The sequence below is a fragment of the Dendrobates tinctorius genome, unplaced genomic scaffold (assembly GCF_039654945.1).
Source record: "Dendrobates tinctorius isolate UK_male_01 unplaced genomic scaffold, ASM3965494v1 ptg000186l, whole genome shotgun sequence".
In the NCBI taxonomy this organism is placed as follows: domain Eukaryota; kingdom Metazoa; phylum Chordata; class Amphibia; order Anura; family Dendrobatidae; genus Dendrobates; species Dendrobates tinctorius.
The window spans coordinates 2333772-2361439 of NW_027361853.1; the positions used below are offsets into that span (position 1 = coordinate 2333772).

Genomic DNA, 27668 nt, shown 5'->3' on the forward strand with positions numbered 1-27668 from the left:
CACCTGGCTCCTGTTTAGCTTCCCCCACAAACATAGCCATAATGATGGCATAATGACCAGGGTTGCCAACCGTCCAGAAATTCCTGGACAGTCTGTAGAAATAACAAAAACTTGATTCCAGCTCACCCAGTTGCTCTATGCTCATCCACCTGGGGCTCAGACACCGGCCTCGCCCTGACCTCCGATGAAGGACAATAGAAAAATTGGAGTCTCGCAAAACAGGACTGGCTTTTTCTTTTCTTTTTATTTTTCAAAAGAAAATATAGTGCGTACAAAAGAAAATTGTCATGGTCGGCATAACCCAGTCGACGTGTTTCGACTGCACTAAGCAATCTTACTCATGTTTTTGTCCAGAAAAAAAAAATCAAGTTGGCAACATTGGTCAGGACCGAATGTGGTGTCCGGAGCTAATGTAAAGCCTGGGAGCAAGACGGAAAATAATTATTGACCAATAACTATTGGTTATATTGAATAACCAGCTACCAACTTAAACTAAAAAGAATTTAGTGTATAGAAGGGCAATTTTTTCATTCTAAATATGACCGTGTCTTGTAGGATTTCCACTTGTGGCAGTTACCAATGTATAAGTACTAGTTTAAGAAAATCCTTTTGGTAGTTTACATTTAAAGATTTGGGAAACACTAGCATGTACTTGAAATATCCGCCTACATCGAAGACATAATTTATTTACATAGGTCTGATAACCATGACACCACACTGCCAACAAAATCAGCCAACTAGGACTCAAGCAAGCACTGAAGTGGTTTTTGGATATTTTGGGTAGGGTAAGCTGAGCCCTGTGTAATTTGATAATCAAGAGGTCACACTGAACATCTGTGTAATTTTCCGACCACAATAAAACAGGCCGGCATTTTAAGGCCTCTTGCTCTGGCGTTTGTCTACATCTGATTGGATTACTTTTGAACACCCGCACTAGCGATAAGCCGCTTTAAGCTTAGCTTATCCGAGCTTGTAATGTTTTGCGGTCAGCATTTTTTTACTACATTGATTGCTGTTTTCGTGATTATTGTGATTGAAAAACGAAGAATGTCTTTGTCTCTTTGGGTATTTCTTTTTTTTTTTTTTATCTTTTCCTAACAGACTACCATTTAGTCTGTGGAAATATAAAGTGTATTATAGAGACAATGCTTTTCTTCAGTGGTAATTTGCTGATAAAGAATGCTCTGAATGTTTAGATTGAAAGATGTCAGTGTTATTATGCAGCTTTCAAGCAAGCGGTTTGGTTTTTCAGAGATAGAAACTTAAATACGCAAAAGGTTTCGTCAGCACAGGTGGGAGACTCACGGTTCTGAGAAATACTGAAATTCCGAGATAGACGTTTCAAACCAACATGACAAATCAAGAAGCTCCGGTGGGTGGCAAGTTGAAAGTCAGTATAAAGGCATGAATAGAAGTAAATTGATGGAAAAACACTCCCAGTAGATGATTTATTTATGGAAAGAAATTAATGTATTTGGATTAGCATAAAAAGGCACCAAGCAAATTAACCTAGAGATTATATCTGCGCCTCCTCTTACTTGACCTGGTCTCCAAAGAACATGACCTTCAGATTATTATCCTGGAAATGTGCAGAAAAAGAATCCTTATTGGGAATCAGATGTAACTACCAGCGGACCTAGGTTTTCTTTTATGTGGAGAAATTATTTTGTTTCCTGTCCAAGTTCATCAACAAACTGGAGCAAGTTCAGAAAAGAGCGACCAGAATGGTGACCGGTCTGCAAACCCTGTCTTATGAGGAAAGGTTGCAGGATTTGGGAATGTTTAGTTTGCAAAAGAGAAGACTGAGAGGAGACTTAATAGCTGTCTACAAATATCTAAAGGGCTGTCACATTGTAGAAGGATCAACTTTATTCTCATTTGCGCAAGGAAAGACTAGAAGCAATGGGATGAAACTGAATGGGAGGAGACAGATTAGATATTAGAAAAAACTTTTTGACAGTTAGAGTGATCAATGAGTGGAGCAGGCTGCCACGAGAAGTGGTGAGTTCTCCTTCAATGGAAGTCTTCAAACAGAGGATGGACAGACATCTGTCTGGGATGATTTAGTGAATCCTGCTTTGAGCAGGGGGTTGGACCAGATGGCCCAGGAGGTCCCTTCCAACTCTACGATTCTATGATTCTATGATTCTGTGTCTAAAGACACTGATCAAGACAGAGATATTTGTTGGTGCCCCATCACCTGAGGCAGAGCCATGTAAATGTGTCCTTAAATAGTGGAGTTGAGTTGATGTGTTATCTGAGGTTTATACAAATTCTATTCAGAGAGGAGCAGGACTAGAACTGTAGTGCCACCTACTGGAAGTAGCAATAAAAAAAGTAAGTTTTAATGAGCCTTGGCAAATGACTTGGGATAAAATTCTAACCAAAATGTTAATCTGCAGACACATGTTTCAGGGTGTTGCCCCTCATCAGTGCAAAGCAGGTGATTTGATTTGGTCGTATGTGAGGCTTTTGACTGAGTTCTAAGAGGTAACCCTTCTCCTTATGGAGAATGCCATTCCTGGCATACCAGGGTAAGAATACTTATAGACAGCACAATGCTCTCCTGGAAAATTAAATATGCAAATTGTCTCTTCAGGGAGGACGATGACTTGAACTCTAATTCCACCTATTGGATGTAGAAAACCTAAAAGTCAATATCGACCCTTTGAAGAGCATTGTCACATGACATATGATAAAAGCTAAACCAGAATCTCAATTTGCAGACATGTATTTTGGAGTTTTGCCTCTCCTCAGGGTAAACCATGAGATCTGATTTGGCTGTATTAGCGGTTTCTGACTGAGGTTTTACATAGGACTTCCGGTAAATCTAAGGCATTAATATTCCATAAAGAATTACAGATATAATGAAGATGAAATTATCATTAAAGCATGTACAGTATGTGCACTGCCATAAGTAAGTAGTTCGCCTAAAATCTTAAGGAACGCAAAATTGTTGCTCCTCATGAGCTCTAAAAACATATCTGTGTTTTTTTTCCTGTAGATCTTGGCAAAAGATCTTCGCTAACAGTGTTAAGGCCCTTTTACATTTAGCGATGCACCAGCGATCCAACCAGCGATCCAACCCGGTCAGGATCGCTGGTGCATCGCTAAATGATCGCTAGTGAGCTTTCATACAGAAAGACCTCACAGCGATGCAGCAGCGACGCAGCGCACGATACTTACCATTCACACACAGCGATCCTGCGTCCTCCCGCCCGCCTCCACGCGTCGCTCGTCGTCACAGCAGGAAGTCTCAGCAGGAAGCGCCCGACGAGAAATGGAGCCGGACATTCTTGCGCGATCAGCGATGGACAGCGGGGGAGCCGGTCGCTGGTAAGTATCACACATAGCGATATCGCTAGCAATATCGCTATAACGTCACAAAACCAGTGACGTTTTAGCGATATTGCTAGCGATATTGCTTAGTGTAAAACCCCCTTTATAAGGAATGCAAATATCACTCAGTAGGGACCTTAATTTACACTGTTCATCTATCACTGCTCAAATCTCACCCAGTATGTATTAGCAATAATTGCAAACAGCGGTACAGTATTGCATCTAGTTCAGTCAGCCCTAAATATGCCACAGCGTTAGTCTGATATATTCATTTAATACAATTTATGGATGTAATCTTGGACTGAGGCTCTCCGGACGTACAGTCCAGCCATGGTTGGTATGACTAAACAATAGAGACATGGATGCATCAAACTATTCTGTAAGAAAGTAGAAGGCATAAAGCAATTGTAATACAATTTAAAAATCTTCCTTTTTTCTTTTGGCATAGTATCCTCACCACATTAGGACAAATAGGCAACTATCCATATGGGAGACAGGATGATCCCATATGTTTCCATATAGTAAAACCATCGATAAGCAGTCATGAGGTCAAAATGAACGTATCAAGTGGTAAATTCTGTTGTTGACAAACTTGGCTATGGAACCTGTGTACCTCACATGGATTAGGTTTTCTTTTTACCTTCTTTTGGATAAACACAGTATAAAAGTTATATGGATCCTTGGATATTTCCATCTTTAACAGTCAAGCAATACTAAACAATTCTAAAAAGAATCTGTAACCAGATTTGCTTCATCTAAGAGCAGCATGAAGTAGGAGCAGAGACCCTGGTTCTAGTGATGTGTCACTTGCTGGGCTGCTTGATAATAAGTATCATCTGCTGCAGATCTAGCAGTTCTCTGAATGCTGAGCCCTGTATAATCCCACCCACAACACTGATTGGCAGCTTTATGGATATACTGTGCATAGGAAGAAAGCTGCCAAACAATGTTGGAGGTGGGGATAAAGGAAGCTCATGTTACTAGGTATTTAGGGATAATCTCCTGCTGATAAAACAGTGATTTTATCAAATCTACAGCAAGCAGCCCAGTAAGTCACACATCACTGGAATAGGGTTTCTGCCCCTACAGTATATGTGGCAAAAAACCTGGTGACAGATTCTTTTTAAAGACTGTTAGACTCTAATGTTTCCATACTGGCATTTGTCTAATTACTGTTAATCTACACTATTTTCTCTGCCTTTCTCCTTACCTTTGGACCCCATCTTTTCAGCACATTAATTGGCTAAGCACTAAACTGATAGTTTGGATGTATAGATATAATCTGTATACTGCAGCATACAGTTAAAGGAACCTCTTTTCCCTGGTGTAAAACTAGGTTATGTTTCCTCTGAAAGTTCTGTCATTAGGGATCAACCAAAACTATGTGCCTCCCGTCCTATGCTGTAGCCAATGTTCACATTCTGCTCCTTCCAATTGCAGAGCTGTCAAAATGAAGAGGAAGATGAGGAAAAAGAGAAGACGTTTGAAGTAAGATATTTGTCTTTTAATGTTTGTTTCAACAACTGTGTTTTCTATGGTTTAAGTATAATGTTATTTCTTCTGTAGGATAATTACAGTAATGATTCATCGCGGCTGCACAATCCCCAGCAGATACAATGAGTTACATAGTATGCTAAATTATCCATAGGTCTCCCTGGATGTGTCAACAAGAACATATTCACTTCCCATTTCTCTTGTCTGTTTATAGGAGAAAGAAATGGAAAAACAAAAGACCTTGTATCAGCAGGCTCGTCTTCACGAAAGGGGGGCTGCCGAGATGGTTTTGCAGATGATCAGTGCAAGTAAAGGTAATAATACTTCTTTATCCTTTTCATTCTTCTGTTCTTAACATTGGGTTTATTATCTAAATAGGTTTTGTATGCTGAATAATTTCTTAATGTGACGTAATAGCAGTAAGAACTCCATTTTTTTGTATATTTGCTCTAAGTTTCCTGCATAGACATAATTTGTCAGTTGATTAATACTGCCCAAACCATGGGCAACATGAATCAGAGCCAAAGTACATGATTGCAGCTAGGTGTACTTTCCTCTGAAATCCTCTGCTATTTCAGAGAAAATAGAGCTTGAACATTCAGACTGTGTGGTGCTACCCCTAGACAGCCTTTCCCTGCACTGCTTCTCATTATTGACAGGTCTCTACCATGTCTGTGCGTTGCAAGAAACCTGTCAATCAACTGTAGAGGCACTGGAAAAAGCTGCCGGTTTTCAAACTATATTTGAACTATATATAAGGGGAGGCAATCAGGTTGCCAGGCTTTGATTCATGCTGCCTGTAGTTTGGATAGCATGAATCAACTGACAGGTTCCCTTTAAAAGGCAACATACCGACAGCCTGTAGCCACCACTAGATGGAGCTTACTGCATAATGTGTATACATTGAATTCAGTAATACCACAGCTGGTGGCTTTTATGCAAATTCTAGTGATTGTATACATGCATTCTTATGTGAGGGGAGCCAGGGTCGTGGTCATGGCTGAAAACGTTTGCTCAATCACACCCTGCTCTCCTACCAAATAGATATAATGTCCCCTCTGAGGTGTACCTGTCTCCTTGCGTTCCATGCCGTCAGGTTCCTCCCTGACTTGCTGAAGGGTCATGCTTGGCGATTTTACACAGAGAGACAGAGTCCCATTCCAACTTTAAACAAATAAGTTTACTTGTATCCATTCGCAGCACGTCCATTTCAGTTACAGCTTCAACATAGGGTTCAACACAGTATACATCCTTCTCTTGCCCTGTGCTCACCCACACGCCTTCCAGAATGCTCCCTAGTCGTACCGGCTCATCCAGTACTGCAGCGCTCCCTCTGTACAGCTTCACTACTTTTAGGAGCTCCCCAGTCCATTTCACCCAAGACAAAAGGGCTTCAGCCCACGTAGTAAGTGGCCACATCCTGGAGCTGCCCTGCATTCTGTCAAGCTGAACTACGGGCCCACAGGCCATGGATGACTGGGCTTCTGACCTTAAGTTGCTTAGCCAACTGCCCTAACCGGGCTCTAAGGCCCTACTCACTGAAATCAGGATATCTTCCTGGCTTACCACGGTTGACTCCTCCTATGTTAACTATTCACACTAAAGTATCCCCCAACTAGTGGCCTATTTGCCATACTGTACTTTCCCTAACAATAGTGTAGATGTTGTTGTAAATAGTGACTATGGCATCTAGATGGTTAAGAGAGTGTGGGGGGCTCATTGTTTAATCCCGTGGGCATCCAGATCATGATTGTGTGGTCCTGATGGTTGCTATGGCAATTCATGACCAAATAATGGCCTTAAAGTCTGACTGATATAGTGACCTGTTCAAATGGGAGAAACCTTCTTGTGGTAAAAATATTTTTTTTCATTCTTGTCATGCCACTTTGCATTAATTCCTGAAAAGCACTTGAAGGGTTAATAAACAACCTGACAGCAGTTTTAAATATGTTGAAGGGTGCTGTTTTTAAAATGATATCACTTTGTGGGAGTTTCAATATATAGATCCTACAAAGTCACTTCAAAACTGAAAGCATCCCCCAAAAAATAAGTTTTGTACATTTTTTTGAAAAAAATAAATAAATAAAAATTGCTGCTACATTGTTAAACCTTCTAACAAAATACAATGACTTTTGATAAATGGTGCTGATGTAAGGCAGACAAAATGTAAATGTAATTTATTAATTATTTTGTGTGGTTTACTATCTGGATTAAAGGATAAACATTCAAATTTTTGAAAACTGCAGTTATTTTATTTTTATTTTATTTTTTTTCCAAAATTTCTGGCAACAATGTGGCTCAGTGGTTAGCAGTGTAGCTTTGCAGCCGTGGGTTCAAATCCCAGCAAAGACAACATCTGCAAGGAGTTTATATGTTCTCCCCATATTTGTGTGGGTTTCCTCCCACGCTCCAAAGACATACTGATAGGTAGAGATGAGCGAATTTGTTCGGATTCGGTTCCATATACGATCAAAATCGAATATTGTTTTTGCAATATTCATTGAACACAGCCGAACGTCATTAGAGTCAATGGGAGTAGAAATTACCGAATATGTTTTGAACCGATTATAAGACATACATTCAGCATGAATATTGTTCGAATATGGCCCGAATAAGTCAAAATCAGATTCGGGGACAAAATCCGAACAAATTCGCTCATCTCTCCTGATAGGGAAGTTAGATTGTGAGCCCCAATGGGGACAGTGATGATGAAGCCTGTAAAGCGCTGCAGAATATGATGACAATATATAAACTAAGCATAATAAATAACCACTAACAAAGTACAATGTGTCATAAAAGAAAAACAAAACAACAAATCTCAAAATCATTAGGATATGTTAAAATATTCCAGTTATTGCCACATAAACTGACAAGTCAGATATCAAAAATTTGACTTTGCCACTAAGGGATGAAAATAATAGCAGAGAATCCTGTATTCAAAAACAACATGACTATAAAGGGTAGAAATTGACTTTGAAGGCGAATCAAATCAAAATCAAAATGAAAGGTGCATTGTGTATGTGTAGAATGTGTTTATTTGTCACCCAACTACATTTGTTGCATTTTTGCTTACCCTTATTATTTTAATTATGCTGAGTCTCTTTTGTATATTATTCTAAAAAAAAATGTGGGAATCGCTTTATATTTGTATATTGCACCATTTTGGGATCAGTTTTTTTAAGTCACAACATGAAGAAAACATGGTGTTTAGTTTTATGGACACCATTACCCAATAAAATACTATAATTAAGAGAAAGTTTTTGTAATGAGTGGCCATGATTAAAAAGGGGTTCAAATGGCTGTATTAGGGTGCTCACTTCAGTCATGGCTGGATGGAATTGTAGAGAAATGTTTGGGCACAGTCTCTTACATATGTTATTCAAATATACTGTATTTTGTATCCATTTAGTCCCAGAAAGGACATACATGCAGTAGGTCGACCAATATTCTTACTTCTAAATTAAAAACACATGTGACATGCACACATATGAACAAGTCGGTAGGGCACTGTTCATACCATTCACTGACTCAAACACAAACAGAGAGCACAGAATAACAATTGTGCAGAAATATCCTGCAGTAAAACATAACAGTATTCAGCAAGTGCTGATAAAAAGATGATAACAAATACAGGGTATTTAGTCGATACGTTTTTTTGCAAAAAAATGTATACCAAGCTGCCTCACCGCGTCAAGGTAACCCTATTGAAGCAGTCACTATCTAATGTATTTAAAACCTGAACATGTGAACAGTGTCTAAATGAACAGGATGAAGACAGGCGCTTCCCAGTATGGGCACGTGGTGCAAGCCAGCTTTTTATGTGCATGTCACACAAGAGAGGGGTCGGGTCTCTCAAATCATGCATAGGCACGAAAAAAACTGGATTAAAAACACATGTGACATGCACACATATGAACAAGTCGGTAGGACACTGTTCATACCACTCACTGACTCAAACACAAACAGAGAGCACAGAATAACAATTGTGCAGAAATATCTTGCAGTAAAACATAACAGTAGTCAGCAAGTGCTGATAAAAAGATAACAAATACAGGGTATTTAGTCGATACTTTTTTTGCAAAAAAATGTATACCAAGCTGCCTCACCGCGTCAAGGTAACCGTATTGAAGCAGTCCCTATTGAAGCAGTACATTAGATAGGGACTGCTTCAATAGGGTTACCTTGACGCGGGGAGGCAGCTTGGTAGACATTTTTTTGCAAAAAAAGTATCGACTAAATGCCCTGTATTTGTTATCATCTTTTTATCAGCACTTGCTGACTACTGTTATGTTTTACTGCAGGATATTTCTGCACAATTGTTATTCTGTGCTCTCTGTTTGTGTTTCAATATTCTTACCTCTGTAGTTGTAATCATTGAGGCTGTTACTATTCGCATGCACAACGCACAAATCTAAACTTTTTTTGAATTTATATAGAACTCCTTTAAGAAAGCCTTCATATTTCACGGTCATGAAACGGTTTCCTGACAATTAATTCTCATTTCCTATACAGGTGAAATGGGCCCCATGGTTGTAGAGACGCTAAAACTCGGAATTGCAATTCTGAATGGTGGAAATACTGTTGTACAACAGGTAATACACTCATTGCTTTTCTTACTTTTTTAGTTAAATGAAATGCCCTGTGAGTAGATTGCACAATCTTGTGTTTGTTGATGGCGTAAAAGAGAGCTTGCCCTGACAGAGCGCCTATCACATGTTCTAACCCTACTCTTAGTGAACTATTATGATCGATTTTTAACCATTTCTTAGTATGTCAGGTATTCCTATTTTCCGACGCATTCTTATCTTAGGTTTTTTTGTGTTTAAACTGGGAAAAAAACATTAGTTTTCCCTAGTTATTTCACTGTCACACCAGAAAAGGAAAGCCAGATAGATGTAAGCAAGGCCATCTGTGAAAGCTTGCGTGATTTTGTGAAAAGAAAGGGAAGCCAGGTCACTATGGATAAATGGAGTCTAGTATGTGTGGAACCACATTCTGATCATACGTGTGTGGATACAAGGTAGCAAAAAGGGCATTACAGCTTTCTGTAAAATAACCAATTTTTATTTCATCATTAAAATTCTATTCCAAAGGAAACCAAAACAAGCAGGTGGGTGGAGGAAAAAGTGACACATTTTGAAAGCAATCCCACGTTCTTTTTCTTTCACCCCCTGCTTTTTTTTGTTTCATTTAAAATGGAATTTTACTGATTAAATAAAACTTGGATCTTTTACATGAAGCTGGAACGCCTTTTTTGTCGCTTTATAATTTTGTCAAAAGCATTAATAATCTGTTTGTGATTTTCTAAGATGCAGAACGCTAATGTCCCACTTTTTACAGAAAATGTTAGATTACCTAAAAGAGAAAAAGGATGCTGGATTTTTCCAAAGCTTGTCTGGCCTAATGATGTCATGCAGGTAATTACAGTACATTCCTCTGATTTCCGTATAGATACTCATTCTTTGTCCTTGAGAAATGCAATGCTGTTATTGTCATTTGTTTTACAAAAAATAAAGCCGTAAAGCTGTGTTGGTGTTGAAATGCAACCATGTCTCAACTTGAACCCACGCTCTTACAGTACATGGCTTAGCAAGAGCAAGGTCAACTCTGTAGTCGTCACTAATATTACAAAGATCCCTCTGAGACAAATAGTGGGTTGATATAAGGATCATTCTCATTTGTTTTTTGTCTTTTTAATTCAGTGTTCTTGACTTGAATGCATTTGAAAGACAGAATAAAGCAGAAGGCCTTGGAATGGTCACAGAAGAAGGAACACGTAAGTATAATTTCCAGAACACTTACATGTACTTGTCAAATTAATGTTAAGCATTTTTTAGGCCTCTTCTTTTTGACAAAATTTTAAGATTGCTTGCCCACGATAAGGGATAGCATCATTTAGGATGCAGCACATTTGTGCTGCGTCCAAATTGCTGCGTTCTACATTACACGCACAGTAGATGGGATTTATAGAAATCTCATGCCCACTGTGCTTCTATTTAACGCTGCGTAAACTCACCCGTGGTACGGGTTTACAAGCTGCAGCATATTAATTTCGGCAGCCGAGACGCTAGTCTTCGCTGCGTAGTTTCCCCATAGTCATTCATTAGATGCATTAAATCCAAATTTAACTGCATGATTAGAACGCAGTGTTTTGGAGGTATCAAAAAATTTGCTGCTTCCAAAACGCTGCTATTCTCGATCGTGGGCACACAGCCTAAAAAAAAAATTCATTTTCAGCAAAATCATTCAGTGCTGTGGAAAAGTTGTCAGCCCCTCTCCGGATTTTTTCTATTTTTGGCAATTTGTCACATTTAAATGCTTCAGATCATCCAACAAATTTTAATATAAGATAAAGATAGCGCAAGTAAAGACGAGATGCAGCTTATAAAAGATTGCTCAATTTATTGCGCATAAAGATTTATCCAGTCTTATAAAGTCCTCAAATGTCATTTGTTTGGTTTTTCTGATAACTTCTTTAACGGAGACAAAAGAGCCCTTCAGTTTATTATATGTTTCATTGACCTCTTGGTGAAATTTTGGTAGATCAGGCACTAGCGGGGAAGGTTCACCACTAGTGTTGAGCATTCCGATACCGCAAGTATCGGGTATCGGCCGATACTTGCTGTATCGGAATTCCGATACCGACTTCCGATATTTTTTCAATATCGGAATTCGGCATCGGAATCGGAAGTTCAGTTGATTGACGGCCTGACGTCATCATGATGCGCGGTGTGTGCGCATCATGATGCGCCGTCATTTCGGGCCTTCCGGGGGTCTCTGCCGGCCTGCCGGGGGGCTGTGCCGGCCTGCCGGGGGGCTGTGTGGACTGCCCGGGGTCTGTACCGGCCTGCCGGTGGTCTGTGCACCCTGTGGGGGTCTGTACCGGCCTGCCGGGGGGCTGTGCCGGCCTGCCGGGGGGCTGTGCTGATGTCCGGGGGTCTGTGCAAGCATCGTCCGATGGGACTACAAGTCCCATCGGGCGATGCCTGCTACCATGACAGTGATTGACACATTAGCCAATGATGGGACAGTAGTAGTCCCATCATCCGGCTAATGTGTTAAATGTTAAAAAAAAAAAAAAAATACTACATACATACTACATGCATGCTACATACATACTACATGCTACATACATACTACATGCATGCTACATACATACTACATACATACTGCATGCTACATACATACTACATACATACTACATGCATGCTACATACATACTACATATATACTACATACATACTACATACATGCTACATACATACTGCATGCTACATACATACTACATACATACTACATACATACTACATACATACTGCATGCTACATACATACTGCATGCTACATACATACTACATGCATGCTACATACATACTACATATATACTACATGCATGCTACATACATACTACATGCTACATACATACTACATACATACTACATACATACTACATACATGCTACATACATACTACATACATACTACATGCATGCTACATACATACTACATACATACTACATGCATGCTACATACATACTACATGCATGCTACATACATACTACATGCATGCTACATACATACTACATGCATGCTACATACATACTACATGCATGCTACATACTACATGCATGCTACATGCATGCTACATACATACTACATGCTACATACATACCACATATATACTACATACATACAATACATTCATACAATACATACATAGACATACAGTACATATAACATAGAGTAACATACTTACCAATACTTGTCACATTGTTCCCCGAAGCCATTGTCTTTTCCGGGATAAATATTAACATAACAAACCACAAAAATACTCACCCACGATCCGAAGCAGTCCACGAGTGTGTCCCACGACGATCTTGGGTAGAGAACTGCAGCATCAGATGATGCTGCCGTTCTCTACGGGCTGCAGGAATCCAATGACGGAAGGTAGGTATCCTTCCGCACTGTATTCCTCCGCCACTTAAAAAAAAAAAGTCCCTAGTCTCACTTTATGCCATTGCTGTGTGGGAAATTCCCACACAGCAATGGCATAAAGTGAGACTAGGGACTTTTTTTTTTTAAGTGGCGGAGGAATACAGTGCGGAAGGATACCTACCTTCCGTCATTGGATTCCTGCAGCCCGTAGAGAACGGCAGCATCATCTGATGCTGCAGTTCTCTACCCAAGATCGTCGTGGGACACACTCGTGGACTGCTTCGGATCGTGGGTGAGTATTTTTGTGGTTTGTTATGTTAATATTTATCCCGGAAAAGACAATGGCTTCGGGGAACAATGTGACAAGTATTGGTAAGTATGTTACTCTATGTTATATGTACTGTATGTCTATGTATGTATTGTATGAATGTATTGTATGTATGTAGTATATATGTGGTATGTATGTAGCATGTAGTATGTATGTAGCATGCATGTAGTATGTATGTAGCATGCATGTAGTATATATGTAGTATGTATGTAGCATGTAGTATGTAGCATGCATGTAGTATATATGTAGTATGTATGTAGCATGTAGTATGTATGTAGCATGCATGTAGTATATATGTAGTATGTATGTAGCATGTAGTATGTATGTAGCATGCATGTAGTATATATGTAGTATGTATGTAGCATGTAGTATGTAGCATGCATGTAGTATATATGTAGTATGTATGTAGCATGTAATTTTTTTTTTTTTTTTACATTTAACACATTAGCCGGATGATGGGACTACTACTGTCCCATCATTGGCTAATGTGTCAATCACTGTCATGGTAGCAGGCATCGCCCGATGGGACTTGTAGTCCCATCGGACGATGCCTGCACAGACCCCCGGAGCCTGCACAGACCACCGGCAGGCCGGCACAGCCCCCCGGAAGGCCGGCACAGCCCCCCGGCAGGCCGGCACAGCCCCCCGGAGCCTGCACAGCCCCCCGGCAGGCCGGCACAGCCCCCCGGCAGGCCGGCACAGCCCCCCGGAGCCTGCACAGACCACCGGCAGGCCGGCACAGACCACCGGAGCCTGCACAGACCCCCTGGCAGGCCGGCACAGCCCCCCGAAAGGCCCGTACAGACCCCAGAGAGGCTGTACAAGGGCAGGAAAGGGTTTTTCTTATTCCGATACCGGAAGTCCCATAGACTTGAATGGGACTTCCGGTATCGGAATCGGCGATACCGATACTTTTTTTAAAGATCGGCCGATACCATCCGATACGATACTTTGAAGTATCGGACGGTATCGCTCAACTCTATTCACCACTGTTCATTTTTGAATTATGGCTCTCATTATTGTTTAATCACAAAACTCAAGATAAAAAGCGGACGGCACCGCTGTTACCGTGTGACTTCAAATGATGTGCGGCATACAGAAGCCCAGCAGCTGGGAATCTCGGGTGCCAGACCTGGAAACAGTCAATCCTGGGAATCCATGCAAAGAGAAGGGGTCGCACTCACCGAGATGAAAGTTTCACTGATTTATTGACATATCATGAACATGTCAAGTCGGGGGAGTGACATAAGGAGTGCAAGAAAGGCGGACAACGGCCGTTTCGCGCTGCTCGAGGACCCGTTGAAGCGCTCGAGCAGCGCGAAACGGCCGTTGTCCGCCTTTCTTGCACTCCTTATGTCACTCCCCCAAGTTGACATGTTCATGATATGTCAATAAATCAGTGAAACTTTCATCTCGATGAGTGCGACCCCTTCTCTTTGCATGGATTCTCATTATTGTTTAATTGAATACTAATGTTCTAGCAATGCGATAGCGTTTCTATTTAAAGGGGTTTTCTCATCTTATTAAATGGGTGAAATTGCAAATGGCTTATAAAAACAAGCAACTTTGTAATTTACCTCTTATTAAAAATTCCCATCATTCTCAAGAGAGTACAGCTCATTTCCATCATTTCCAGAAGTGGTGGCCGGTCTAGGCAAGGAGTGCCTGCTGGCAAGCTGTTTCCTGTACAAATTCTGATCGCTGCTGTAATGAGGGTTTTGGATTGTTGGATCCAGTCCACCGCAGTGTCCCTGTACTCGTTTCATGCTGCAGAGGTAAAACTGCTTCTGCTAGCAGCATGAGAGAGCATAACGTTTCAGACAGTAGCCCAGCCATGCCACCAACAGAAACTGTCAAACTTTGAGAGCGCATTGGCCTCAGTAAGCAAGGAAACAGCAAAGTGGTGCACTCCTGAAGACAAAACTTGAGACAACCCTTTTAAGTGATGTTTGGATTCAACAGATTTGGCAGCAATGACTGTGTGCAGCTAGTAAAATTGTACTGAATTACCAACGTAAGATGATTGACTGGTTGATTCATTGGCTAAGGGGGGATTCATTTTTCACAAAAGGCCAGGTAAGGCAGAAATAACTTTCCCTTTAACAAATAAAATAATTTGAAGAAAACAGCATTATTTGTTTAGTCAGTTTATCAATATCTAATATTAAAGGTAATTTTATTAACTAATATGAAACATTCAAGTGTTACAAAAATGCAAAAATGGAAGAGATTCGGAAGGGGGCAAATACTGTTTTATGGCACTTCAGAATTGATTAGCAGAAGTGCACTCAAACTTTTTCTAGCCAAACATCCACTTAAATGCTTTATACATTGCTGTAAAGTCCTAGTCAGTTTTACTGCAATCGCTTAATCCATAGTGATGTCAAATCTGTGCTGCAGTTGGCCACACTGGCCCAGGGACTTGTCATCAGTGGGGGCAAAAATCACACACTGTACAACATAACTCCTTTGTATAGGCTTTACCAACTAGACACCCCTCCAAATAATTTCAAATCCTTCACTAAAGAGTGGGTCGCCATGTTGAGGACACACTATGATAAAACCATACTAACATGAAGATTGTTGCCATTTTCACATTGACTGCAGGTAAAAGCAGCTTCATTGTTCATGGCCACAGGATGACGCAGCTAATTTACCAATCCAACAGCTTTTAGATGAAGTCAAGTTGCAAACTGTGTCATTCAATATTAATTCCAGACTTTTGGTCATTTTCTAAAATATCATATAAGTATTACTCCATAATAATCAGAAATCACACAAATGTATATAAACAATAAATATTTTATTGAGGTACAAAACTATGCAATAAAAATTAAAAGTTAATAATTAAAATCAAGAAGCAATAAAAGCAAGGGGAGGCCAATGAGAGACACAAAATATGAAGATTAGAATACAATCCAAGGAGTAGCCACTGGATGTCAGAACACTACCAAGGAATGATATCAGATATGTTTATGCACTTATGTATATCCACTGTAACGCTATTGCCAGGGGCACCAATATGGCTCTCCTTCACCCTCCATGCAGGGGCGCCACCATACTCAACGCCCTGGCCATGTTACGTGATTCCTGGCGTGCCCTCCATCTCCAGCTGTGTGTGCACTGCAGCTCCTGGCAGCGCATCTAGCACGCACGCTCCCCTACTCATAAAGGAGCAACACGCACACATAGTTAATTGCCCCAGCCAGTGGTTAGAAGGCATTTAGTATTAGTGTGCACCTGCAAGATAGCTCCCAGCCAATAGCTGAGAGGCATCTTGTTTAAAAGGTACCCTCTCTAATAGGGAGGTGCCAAGCAACACAGTAAAACATTAGTGAATGAGATGGTCTCCTAGTGAAGTTGTGAGTTTACATGGTTCTGGTGTGGCCAGTATCCTGAATCCATAGTCCCTTGGTCCTGGTGTGGCCAGTGTCCTGAATCCATAGTCCCCTGGTCCTGGTGTGGCCAGTGTCCTGAACCCATAGTTCTCTGGTTCTGGTGATTACATTGTCCTGAACCCATTGTCCCTGGTCCTAGTAAGGCCGGTGCCTGAACCTTGTCCCCCAGTTCGTGTGCGGCCAGTCCCTGAATCAGTATCGGAGACCTGTGTGTCTGAACATGTGCCTATCTGAATACCCCATATATCTGGACTGCTGCAGCCAGTCTCCGAATCAACGCTGTCTGAGTCTCTGTGTAAGTAACCTATCTAGAGAGGATCCAGAACTTAGTAGTAGACTTTCCCCAGGGGTCACGTACACAGGCACGGATAGAACTAGGACTACATTCAGACTACTAGGTTCTGTATCCTCTGTAGAATGGTTACTGACACAGAGACTCAGACAGCACTGATTCGGAGACTGGTTGCAGCAGTCTAGATATATGGGGTACTCAGGCACACATTCATTTTCAGTACTGGGGACTGCTGAGGAGTTGTATTTGGCGACTACCTACAGCCAAACCTGACTGCACCATCAGGAGCTCCAGTGAACACCTGGTAGCCACTTAGCTACGTCACTCCTAACTAAACCTGGCCCCGTGGCACAGTGGGTCCACAAACCACATGCACCACCTGAGTGTGTAATATTCACAAAGTTAATTACAATACAATTGTGAAAGTCAGATCTACATAGGTGTAGTGCAATGTAATGCCCACAAATAGTGCAATGTAATACACAAAGCAAAATCAATAGTTAAGAGACAAAGAATCATTATTGTCAGACATTCCCGAAAATAGAAAATATTGTGTCACAACATCTGCTTCCATCTCAGACCTTGGCACACATTTCGACCCTACTTCATTTGTGCCCCACAGACCCACTTAGGATATCACTTTGTGTACCTCTAGTATAGCGTAACATGACATGACACAATTTACTATAAGACTTAAGTTCTAGAAGAAATTAGGCAGAAAGAGTTGGATCCCTGACATCAGGTCCATGAACCACTTTATTGTAGGCAGTGAACATGAACCAGTTCATTTTAAATCAGTGTGTTTTGGGACAGATCCTGGTTGTACTTTCACATCACAGGGCATGTAAAGAATGCATAGAACTTACTTTGTGCTTGTCACTGACCTGTATGCTGTCATATTCTGACATATTCTCAAAAAATAACCCTCTATTTCTCCCTCTTCTTTAATTCTTCTGATTGGCAGTCATTGTCCGGGAACGAGGTATGTAATACTTCAACTTGAGATAAATGGTTTCTTAATTACTTTTCATCCCAGACATTTGTTACAATATATAGGACGTGCTGATGGGTGCATGCTTGCACTAGATAAAGTAGCAGGCCAACTTTCATCTTATCAGCATACGCCTGTAGACATTAATTAGTTATCTGCTCATCTCTAATTATTCAGTTCTTACCTTTTGCCAGATCTTCTGTTGCATTACTGTCTTCATGTACGTTACTAGTTACTTCACCTCTCTAAGGGAACGTAATTGTAAAATATATTTCGGTCATGTAGTGGCCCTAGACATAAACTATTTATTTTTTATTGTCCACTATAAAAAGTAGAAATGTAACTCATGTAATTAGTACAAAGTAGGATACTTTCTCACATATTGGCCACATGGCAATTTTTCATTGTGGTTTTCAGAAATGCATTTTTTTTTATGCAATACTCAAAATGAATGCATACTTCCCACAACGTCAGTAGAAAACTGAAGCATAAAAAACACACCATGGCCACAATGTGTAAACACAACCTTGAAGATTACAGGTCCCATGGAGGTGCAATTTCATGGGACCTGTAATCTTCAGGTTGCGTTTACACTTTGTGGCTGTGGTGCATTTTTTTTGGTGCTCCTGTTGAAACCTTGCAATCAACTGGTAACATGAGGATCAAATACATTGCTTTTGTTTTTCCTGCAGTGGCTCCACAGGGTAAATGTTGCATTGCAGGACTCGTAATCAGTGGAAGCTGGTGAAGGTGACTAATTGCGATTAGAAATGAGCAAATTGATTCATGCTGCCATAGTCTGGCTTTGAGGTTTGGTCCTCCGAGGCAGCTACTCTTCTGCACTCTACATCCTTGGCCACCTACTAGGCCCTGCAATGTAGTGGCAGCACAGTTTATGATGTTGTAGGGGCCTAAGTCACTAGACATCATGGGGTCTGAGAAGCGCTAGGGCCATCAAGGATGCCAGGCACAGAAGATTGGATTCCATGGCGGACTGGACATAACACCGTACCAGTGCAAATTAAATTGCTTATCTCTAATCTTTATCATTGGATACTATACTGTACTGTGTCTGGAACATGCTATGTCACTCACCTATTAACAGTATTTCATTATTCTCTGTTCTGCTGTGATCTGTTCAGTTTCAAAATATAGTCCTAAGACTGAATTTGTCTCAAATATTATTTAATTACTTAAATAGGTTGTCCACTACTTGATCATTGATAACCTAAACTTAGGACAGGTCATCAATGTCTGATTGGTCAGGAGCCGACACCTGGCACCCCTCCTGACTAACCTCTCTCCTTGTCAGCGGCTGTAGCCAATGGCCAGTAATGCTCAATTGCGGAGCTGGTCCTTCTGCTGATAGTGGTTGGGTACTGCAAATCCGCCTCCTATTCAAATCAATAGGAGGCAGATGTGCAGTTCCCAGTCGTGATCGTTTTCAGCAGACGGATCAGCTCCGCAATTGAACATTTCCAGACATCGGCAGTCGACACAGAGAACAGGTGATCGTCGGAGGTGCAGGGAGTTGACCCTGACCAATCAGACATTACTGCCTTATCCTAAGGACAAGTCATCAATGATAAAGTAGTGGACAACCTCTTTAAATGCATATAATTCGAGCTAAGCCTAAGTTTTGCAATTAGGTTTCTTGAAAAATTTAGCAGTTTGCATTCTATAGCTTCAGTGTCGCACTGTCAATTGCTGGCTTGAGTATGAGTTCACAGAGAGTTCAGTCAGTCAGCTCCTCATGACTGTACGGTGGGGAGTTTGTAATTCTTTTGTCAGAGTACCACTTGGTTAATTCATGACCACATCATGAAATTTTTAATGAAACCCAATTGTAAAAATGATTTTTAGCCCCAAATACATACATGCATTTTACTATACATTAAAAAACTAAAAATGTATATATATACCTCGCCTACTGTATTTTCATCCATCCCTTGTAGATTGTGAGCCTTCGCGGGCAGGGTCCTCTCTCCTCCTGTACCAGTTATGACTTGTATTGTTCAACATTATTGTACTTGTTTTTATGTATACCCCTCCCTACATGTAAAGCGCCATGGAATAAATGGCGCTATAACAATAAATAATAATAATAATATATATATATACACATATATATATATATATATATATATATATATATATATATACACACACACACATATATATATATATATATATATATATATATATATATATACACTGTATATATACATTTATATTGTCACCAAAGGTGGACATCTGCTTTAATATAAAATAAAGGCTGATGTAATAGTCAGGATTATCTTCTTCGATGTTCCATAATCTTAGAAATGATGCTGACTACAGCATCCGGATATTGGTATTTGTAATACAATGCTTGTGAGCACTCAGTTCAAGAAGGTCAAATAACTGTGTGATGAAATTGGATGTCTTTCCAAGGTGAAAAGGTTTTACAGAATGATGAATTTACAAGAGACCTCTTCAGGTTCCTGCAACTACTATGTGAAGGACACAACAACGGTGAGCTAAGCCCAAAGTTTCCTGTCATGCCAAGAGTATTTTGATAGTCATTGATTCTGATGAGAGGCCAGTGAAATAATTCAAAGCTCCAGGGCCCCAACGCTAAATTACGGTAGTGATGAGAGATCTACCTACCATGTGCTATTTATTTATATTTCGTGGATCCTCTAATGTGGTCATGTGGTCAGAAGCTCAGGGTCTCAGCACAAATGTTTCCTCTGTCCTCACTAAAGCTACGGCTCTGGCAGACACAAAGACATGTAATATATATATTATTTTTTTTTTGTTTCCACTGTCTAAATGTTCTTTTCTTGTTGTCTCAGTCTACAAAATTAAATCTGTTTTCCCCTTCAGACTTTCAGAACTTCCTGAGAACCCAAATGGGTAATACGACCACAGTGAACATTATTATTAGCACGGTGGATTACCTTCTACGGTTGCAGGTAACTAGCAGTATTTTATTTCTCAGAAGACTTTGGTATTTTTTTGTAGTCCCATGTTGTGCAGATGTCCAGCAGACCTTGAAAAATCTTTATATGGTTCCTTTATACAGTCACGTAGCAATGTGTACACTCTTAACCTGCGGCTGATAACAGTGTGTGCAACAATCAGGCTCCGTATAAATTAGGATTAAATGAAAGATATATTACAGGCTTTTACTGAGAAAAAAAGAAAGAAAAAGACAAAGCAGGCAGAAAATAGAACAAATACGAGCGAGCAGAGAAATCTCTGGTAAAGCTGCAGTGCTCCAGTATGTTTAATCAACAGGTTTATTGTGGTTTGGCCTCCGCTCATACAATGGGAATTTGATTCCCTGTATCATGCATGGGGAATATTTTACATCTGCTACTGTTTAGCATCAGAGATGTGATCTTGTTTTCGGTTAACCCTATATTGAGTGGGTTTGATGACGTAAGTAAGGATAAAAACTTACTTCCAGAATAGGACAAGGGAAGCAGCAATGAAAAACAGAGGCAAAACACGGCGACAAAATTACTTATTAATGATTTTGTTCTTTCTACATCTCGGTCTACAAATCTCAATGCTAATGCACTGCCACTTAAAATTGTACAGACACATTTTAAAGTAGAGAATTTTACAAAATTGTTGCTGTATATGTGCTCTCTTCTTCCACATTTGTATAACACTATTAAAACACTATTAAAAATAAGAAATTCCATTTGGACAGATCTAATGTCATATTACGTAATTGCCCTTATTTAGGCCCAATTACATCTTGAAGTTTAGATGGATCAGTAGAACAATCCCACCAATGTCCAAATATGTAATAGCTGCAGTTATATGTGTACTACTCACAATGTCCCCAGCTTAAACCAATGTTGGCAAGGACAATGGTCAGGAAGACAATAGTCATTGGGCCCAGTGTTTAAAAGTGATTTCCCATTATGGCTATCTTGGGAGTATTTCTTTATGCTGCAATTGTCAGCAAAGATCCAAACACAAAATGATCAAATCTAAAAAGGAAAATAGAAATCAAGGTTACGGCCAGAGATTGACAATGGCTTCGGAGTAAATTCCACCATTGAACACAAATTGAATGGATATAAAATTTTGTGCTGAATTCTTTCTTAAAACAGCTACCCAAAGGATAGGTTATACGTTGCTGGGAGCCTCACCAATCATGAAACCTTCATAAAAGTAGTGGAGTACGTTGATCAGCTCTCTCTGTCAGGCTTGTAGAAATCGCAGGAACGTGGGATTCAGTGACCGACAGGAGGCAGAGCAAGGGTTAACAAGCTTAATAAATGGGAATACTCCATGCAGGGAGGTAAAGGGTTAAACAATATAAATGGAAAAGGATGTTGGGAGGTAAAGGGTTAAACAGGGGTTTTTCAACAGTTTAGATGGTAAAGGCTATTATGAGTAGAAGAGCGATGGTTCAGATAACGGCAGTTCATGTGAAGCACTTGTGTCAGGATTTCCTCTAACTGTAACTCCTGCTGGGAACTCAATGGCGCCGGCAACTACTGTCACGGTGTCTTTTCCAGAAAAGTCCTGTGGGCATCAATGCCCCGTTTTCTGGCAACAGTGGTGGGTCTCCGGTACATTCCACTGCGCCTAGTCCATAAACTGCAGTGGCTGACAGGGGTACGGGCCACAGTCCTGTAAGAGTCCAATGTGGCTCTGCAACTATATTCACTGGTGAAGTTAGGTCACAAGTGTTTGAGCAAATAGTCGCTGGCAACGTCAGGGCGCAAGTGTCAGTCCCAAATGTGGTCAGTGGTCACTCTTATGTGGCATGTGTACTGTACTCACGGACATGGAGCATACTGCACCTTGTTCTCTGGTCACTACTGAGTGCACTGCACTTTCCGCTTCATGTTGCGGGCTACCTATTTGTGCCAAGACTCAAGCGTCAACAACCACTGACGAGCAGCTTCTCTCTGGTGGTCACCAGCACCCTGCACTTTCTCTCTGTAGTTACCAAGCACACACTGCCCGTTCCTTTCCCTCTCTGGTCCCTGCTGCTGGCAGCGGGCGACGGCGAATGCTGGCCTGCACAATGCTGGTGCTCCCAGGGCGGAGCACTTCTCTCTTCTTGAACTGCTGTGGCACCCCCAGCTCTCCTCAGTGCAGCGGTCCCTCTGCAGACATCGGGGGATTCCTGTCAGTGCTGCCTGTCGCCGGGCTGGTGCTATGTGGTGGGGGCAGGTGAAGCAGAGTGCGCCACTCACTACATTGTGCGCTGCTCTGCGTTTGCGCCAAACTGACCTCCTGTGCGTGCTTTTCATTTTTATGCCCCCACTGCTGCACGCGCTTTTCCCCTCTCACTCCCTGCACTCCTGGGACTGCAGGAAGGTCCGATTCTCTAGCGCTTCCCCCAGACATTAGGGGAAGGTCCAGCTCACTCAGGCTCCCCCCCCCCGGGAACAGTGGATGCAGCTTTTCAGTTCTGGACCCAGCACACAGGTACCTGAGGTCTGGTCGTCCCCCTTACAGGCTTATAGTCCTTGAGTCTACATACTCGACCTTTGTTCTAATCAAATGGGAGACACAGGGCCCCTGTTGCTCTATTCACTGGGTTTCCAGCGGTGGGACCCTAGTGACCGAATCTCTCCTGTAGCGTTGGTGGGCGATAAGCATTCGCTCATTATCTTTAGTGGATAGAGATATACTTCCCGGCAGCCACTTTTAGGGGCGCACTTAATGCTTGCCATTTACATATTAAAGTACGTAAGAAAACATGAAGTGAGCTTCATCTAAGAATGGCTGAAGGCATCCAAAATAATTCTGTTGAATATTTGGAGCATTGTGTTAGAAAAACACATGTAACATACCGTACATTAAGTCAGTGGCGGACATGCCATTTGGGCCCACTTCCATCTCCAAAAACAGAAGCATATTCTGTCACAGACACATAATAGGGGGCATTACCATGAACTATTGGAAAGGGCCCATATACTGTTCTTGCACAGGGGCTCTCTTCTTGTTTGTTGCATTAAGCAAAAAGCACAGAATTTTCAACTAAAAAATTACATTCTGTTAAAAATGTTGCTTTCCAATTTGGAAAGAATTAATAGTCCTTTGTAGCTATTCATATATCCAAAAGAGACTACTTAAAAGATCAGACTTTTTCCATATTATTTTTCAAAAATAGAAAACACTTTATTAGTTACAGACACCAACAAGATTAATTTAAAATATACTATTAAAATACATTAGAGGAGACAGGTCAACACACACAAGTAAAGGTGCAGTAAATTATGATCCAAGCTATATGTAATCTCCAAGGAATCAAATAACCAATAATATTACCATCTATAAGAAAGTGCAGTGCTCATATGCAGTAGTATATGCATATAGTGAGAGGCCACAGTGTTCACACACACAGTATGAATCCAGGTCGGTAGTATGCCTAATTCTTTATTTTTATGGCTAAAAACTTATTTATGTACTATGCACTTTATACAATATATGATGTCTCCATGAATGTAGAACCGCATATGAGCACTGCACTTTCTTATAGATGGTAATATTATTGGTTATTTGATTCCTTGGAGATTACATATAGCTTGGATCATAATTTACTGCACCTTTACTTGTGTGTGTTGACCTGTCTCCTCTAATGTATTTTAATAGTATATTTTAAATTAATCTTGTTGGTGTCTGTAACTAATAAAGTGTTTTCTATTTTTGAAAAATAATATGGAAAAAGTCTGATCTATTAAGTTGTCTCTTTTGGATATATGGTTGTAGTGTGTCTACTTAAAGCAATAAAAAATAGGGTAGATATATGTTTTCTCCTTTTGTTTGGAATAAGTACTTTGTAACTGTTCAGCCTGTGGAGCTCTTCTAACTAATACAATATATTAGCTGATCCCTGGGACCTTGTTTGTTTTAGCAATTATTGAATAAACTCTACAATATGTTATTGCATGGTGATTGTTTCCTTTCCCTGAACAATAGTAATATTATTAAATATTATCATACAACATCTCCAATGCCTCAGCTAATTTGCTTTCTCTGCAGGAATCTATCAGTGACTTCTACTGGTACTACTCAGGGAAAGAAGTGATTGATGAATCTGGGCAGCACAACTTTTCGAAGTCTCTGGCTGTGACCAAACAAATATTTAATTCACTCACAGAATACATTCAGGTAAGGCTAAAGCCTTAGGGTTTTTTTGCAAATAGTGCACAAGTCACTTTGTTTTCTTATTAAACCAGTGACCTGAAACAAACATCATGTTCAATGCCAAGTAGAACTGATCAGCAGCGGCCATGAGCCTAAATGAACACTGTGATTGGCACAAGCTGTTAATGATTTAGTTGCTGGTACATCGGGCATTTACTGTGCATGTTTTCATGACTTGTTTTACAACTGAATTGAAGGTTCAAGCTTTTTACAAGGAACATCTACGGTATTTAGTTTTGGTCACGGCAAGCATGACCCACGTGTATTTAGAATCTGAAATAGGAGGAACGTGCTACATCAAGGCTAATCTAGTCAAGAGGTGTTCATAGACACGTCATATTGGTGAATTCTGTGACTTTCCACTGATGTTTACAATGACCGTGCAATAGAGGGCTTACATTTTGCTTTTCCATAAAGGCTCATTCATATGACCTTGGTTTCTGTCTGTATGTTGTCCATGTGATTGATGGTCCACATATGGACAGCACACGGACCAGCTATAGCCAATATGGTTTTGCATATAGGCATTTTTCCACACGGTTTCATGGCATGAGTGAAATAGTGTATGCAATAAAATGTAGCTCCTGCCCCCATCTGGGACACGGACAAGTAAGCGGAGCTGCACACTGAACCAATCACATTGCCATTTTGCAGGCATGACTGACCCAGTTTTTGATGCAGCCCAATGGACCTTGTCTTATGAAAAAACTCAATTAATGATTCAGGTTTTGCTTAATAATGGCATAAGGGTTAAATTGCAAATACTTTTAAAAACAAACCATTCCCTTCTCATTAAAAATCTTCTCCACTCTCAAGAACAAAGGGATTTTTAATTCTGTTGTGCCTAGCTCAGTTGCCTAGGTTACCAGCCACTCTGCAGTCTCTGAGAGGCTGGTTACTTGGGTAAGCTGCATGACCAGCATACAGCTTCTATGCTTGAGAGTCTGGTCCATGGATCCAACCAACCTCAGTCCACCTGCGCATGATGCAGAGACAAAACTGCCTTCCAGCAAGGTAGAATGCTGAGGTTGTGCCAGAGGCCTGACCATGCTGCCAGCCTGAAATGTTGATATTCAGGAGTGCAATGCCCCTGCAAAACAGAAAGCCAGGGGCTAGGAGCATTGTCCTCCTGAAGTAAAGAAGATAACCCTTTAAGCTCAACAGACCCTTTTCATTCTAGATCTCAGTGATTGCCTTGGATCACTAATTTTACCAATGCAGTAAGTAGAAATCCACTTTTTTAGACGGAGCAAAAAATGCAAACAATGGAGCTGATTTACTAAAACTATTTAACTTTTACATTCCCACTGACTTTTCCCCTAATAGAAATGTGCTCTTCGTGAATATTCCCCCCAACCAGTTAAAAGGAATCAGTCAGTAGGATCAACCCTGTTAAGCCATCTATATGGGCATTCAGGTCATAGGAAGCTGAATAAAATGATACCTTGATATTTGCAGTCTAGGGTCTTGTTAAGGAAAACGATTTCTCTGGAATATGTAAATGAGCTGTTAAGATCTATAGGCTGGACATAGATTTCCCTGAGAATCTGCCTCCAGAGGTTATTTTATATATAAGGGGGCATCACCAGTGTAAGACATGTAATGACTGACAATCTGCTCTGATCTACAGTGGGGAGAATAATGATTTGATACACTGCCGATTTTGCATGTTTTCCCATCTACAAAAAATGGAGAGATGTGTACTTTTTATAGTAAGCACATTTCAAATTTGAGAGACAGAATCTAAAAATAAAACCAGAAAATCACATTGTATGATTTTTAAATAATTAAATTGCATTTTATTGCATGAAATAAGTATTTGATCACCTACCAACCAGCAATAATTCTCGCTTTCACAGACCTGTTAGTTTTTCTTTAAGAAGCCCTCCTACTCTGCACTTAGTTATTACTTATTTTAATTGCACCTATTTGAACTTGTTACCTGTATAAAAGTCACCTGTGCACTCAGTCAATCACACTCCAACCTCTCCACCATGGCCAAGACCAAGGAGCTGTCTAAGGACACCAGGGACAATAATTGTAGACCTACACAAGGCTGGGATGGGCTACAGGACAATAGGCAAGCAGCTTGGTGAGAAGGCAACAACTTTTGGCGCCATTATTAGAAAATGGAAGAAACAAGAGATGACTGTTAATCTTCCTCGGTCTGGGACTCCATGCAGGATCTCGCCTCGTGGGGTTAGGATGATTCTGAGAAAGGTTAGGAATTAGGCCAGAACTACACGACAGGCCTAGTCAATGACCTGAAGAGAGCTGAGAGCTGGGATCACAGTCTTAAACATTACCATTTGTAACACACTAAGTCATCATGGATTAAAATCCTGCATGGCATTCAAGATCCCCATGCTCACACCAGCACATTCAGGCCTGTTTGAAGTTCGCCAATGACCATCTGGTTGATCCAGAGGAGGCATGGGAGAAGATCATGTGGTCAGATGAGACCAAAATAGAACTTTTTTGGTATCAACTCCATTCGCCATGTTTGGAGGAAGAAGAAAGAGGCGTACAACCCCAAGAACATCTTCCCAGCCATGAAGCATGGTGTGTGAAACATCATACTTTGGGGGAGAAGATGGGTCGTGGCTGGGTCTTCTAGCATTACAATGACAAGAAACACACAGCCAGGGAAACTAAGGATTGGCTCCATAAGAAGCATTTCAAGGTCTTGAAGTGACCTAGCCAGACCCGAGACTTGAACCCAA

General features: G+C 40.7%; 1 protein-coding gene across 1 annotated transcript in view; it reads left to right on the forward strand.

Moving 5' to 3' along the window:
* The window catches only part of RYR3 (ryanodine receptor 3), an 869465-nt gene that overhangs the window by 741255 nt on the left and 100542 nt on the right, over window positions 1-27668 (forward strand). The window contains exons 78-86 of the mRNA XM_073552155.1: window positions 4780-4827; window positions 5048-5147; window positions 9346-9425; window positions 10174-10250; window positions 10536-10609; window positions 17749-17766; window positions 20209-20289; window positions 20644-20732; window positions 24781-24909. Of these exons, the coding sequence (XP_073408256.1) occupies window positions 4780-4827; window positions 5048-5147; window positions 9346-9425; window positions 10174-10250; window positions 10536-10609; window positions 17749-17766; window positions 20209-20289; window positions 20644-20732; window positions 24781-24909 (696 nt within the window). The remainder of the gene's footprint in view (window positions 1-4779; window positions 4828-5047; window positions 5148-9345; window positions 9426-10173; window positions 10251-10535; window positions 10610-17748; window positions 17767-20208; window positions 20290-20643; window positions 20733-24780; window positions 24910-27668) is intronic.